Raw genomic sequence first — 2080 nt, forward strand, 5'->3', positions numbered from 1 at the left:
TGGAGTTTGTCACCCAGATTGTCCTCGTAGGGGAAGAGCACTAATTCTCAATCCACAGCTAGCTTTCGAAAAGTGGTGCTCTAACCCTATTGAAGGAACTAATTACGATAAAGGTAGATTAGGGTGCTATGCACAAAAGAAACCGTCCCCGAAGTAATGTCGTAAGGTAGTACCAGGTTCATTGGCAAGTTGTTTCAGCGGGTCCCTGAGTGGACCTTTGTACATTTTTCCGTTCTTGGGTAAAACACACATACAAATTATCTTCAGTACATTATATAGAGTTCTACAGATATACCGCAGACTTATGACATAAACAAAAAATAATCATAAATTAAAAACGTGGTAATTCGATGATAACTATATTTAGCTCACAAACTAAAACGCGATAGTATAATGTGTATAATTGACGAAAACCTAATCGGTTAGATTTTTTTTCTTTATCCATGATTTTGCTGCCTCGAAAGCCACCTTTATTGTTAGGTCAGCAGGGAGCAAATTGATAGCCGTCAGCTGCGAGAATATATCAATTTATAGTTCATCCTTTAATGGATACGTTTATTGTAACCTACCGTCAAACCGTGCAACCAGTATCCAGTGGTTTGAGCTGTCTTTCCAACAATCATCGTGAGAAATTTTCCGTAAGTCTCTACGTCGCTGCTGATTATTCGTAAGAACCTATCCACTCTTAATTCTTCCGTCATGCTTGTAGCCACAAAGTACGGCGTGACAGTTTGACATTCGATTCCGAAATCGGCCAACTCTTCACGTAAAGCATTACTGAAGCTAGCCATGAACGCTTTCGTTGCACTGTACATCAGTCCTAAGGGCAGTGGTCGTAGCCCAGCGACGGAGGCTATGTTGATCAGCAAGCCACGGCGCCTTTGCTTCATCCGCTGCAGTATGATGTGACTCAATATGACTGCTGCGTTGATGTTTACGTTGACCATTCGCTGGTACAGGCTCAGCGCACAGGTTTCATAATAGACTGGTAATGTATTGGCAACGCCTACGTTGTTAACTGTTGAAACAGTAAAAGTTGAATTAATCGTGATGGGGATTTGTCTAAACGCCAATTTACCAAGTACTCCAACGTCTAGATCATCCAGTTCGTTTTTCAAGTAATCGCTCAGTTCAAAACCTTTTGAGAAGTCGGCCGAAATCTGTTTCACTTGCACGTGAAACGTTGATTCGATTTCCTCTGCAGTCTGCTTCAGTATTTCGTCCGGTAGTGCAATGATGACTATGTTGAGTCCTTTCCGTGCGAAAAATCGAGCATATTGACGACCGATCCCATCGGAACCACCACTTATCACTGAAATTGTGATTCGAATGCAGTGATATTCGCAACTTTGTGCCGAATAGGATACTTACCAGCCCACTGTCCATATCGTTCAGTGAAGTTTACGTCGCAGATGCACTGCTTCGAGAGACCCCAGAGGATTCCGATTGGTGATTTGAATGTTTCGTAGATCCACACTGTTAACGCGTAGATCCCTATGACCGTTAATGTTAATGTTAGGCTTTGCACAAAACATGCGAGTTCCATCGCAATTTGATTACTACTGAACGTTGGAGCCTGTTCTTCTCACGCCAAACAATCTATTTAAGTATATTCTCATCGAACATGAAGAACTTATTTAAAAGATTGAATGTTACTTTCCTACAACGGTCAATAAAATTATAGTGCATAGGGTGTTGAATCCATTTTCACCTTATTCCTACTATTATTCAACTATCCACTTGAACACGTTCATGGCAGCGTCTACTGGTTTCGCTAAACGTATTGGCTCTAATAAATCGGTGGCAATCAGACCACTTTCGATCGATTGTATTCAAGTCGATAAAATGTCGAAATAGTTTGGTATCCTCCCTAGAAGGGTCAAAATAGGTTCGCCACACTACTTAATGGGTGTACTGCTGCTGACTTCCCATCAGTTTTGGGTGTCGTTACAATGCATCGTCTAAACTGAACCATTCAAATATTATCTCTTCTAAATGGTACCCATTATCGCTATTTTTCTGTGTGAATGAATTAATTGAACGCACCGTAGTTCATCGTTCTTTTCACTTACAATTAGCT

At 41.1% G+C, this 2080-nt stretch overlaps 1 protein-coding gene across 1 annotated transcript; it reads right to left on the minus strand.

Annotated features, from left to right (window-relative positions):
- Window positions 1–362: 362 nt before the first annotated feature.
- LOC131683092 (17-beta-hydroxysteroid dehydrogenase type 3-like) lies at window positions 363–1556 on the minus strand. The gene is made up of 4 exons (XM_058964910.1): window positions 1372–1556; window positions 1079–1312; window positions 570–1018; window positions 363–510 (listed from the first exon to the last, which is right to left on the minus strand). The coding sequence occupies exons 1-4, from the start codon at window positions 1544–1546 to the stop codon at window positions 415–417; spliced, it is 954 nt and encodes a 317-aa protein (XP_058820893.1). The 5' UTR covers window positions 1547–1556; the 3' UTR covers window positions 363–414.
- Window positions 1557–2080: the final 524 nt, after the last annotated feature.

Source organism: Topomyia yanbarensis, chromosome 2 (genome assembly GCF_030247195.1).
Source record: "Topomyia yanbarensis strain Yona2022 chromosome 2, ASM3024719v1, whole genome shotgun sequence".
Lineage (NCBI taxonomy): Eukaryota > Metazoa > Arthropoda > Insecta > Diptera > Culicidae > Topomyia > Topomyia yanbarensis.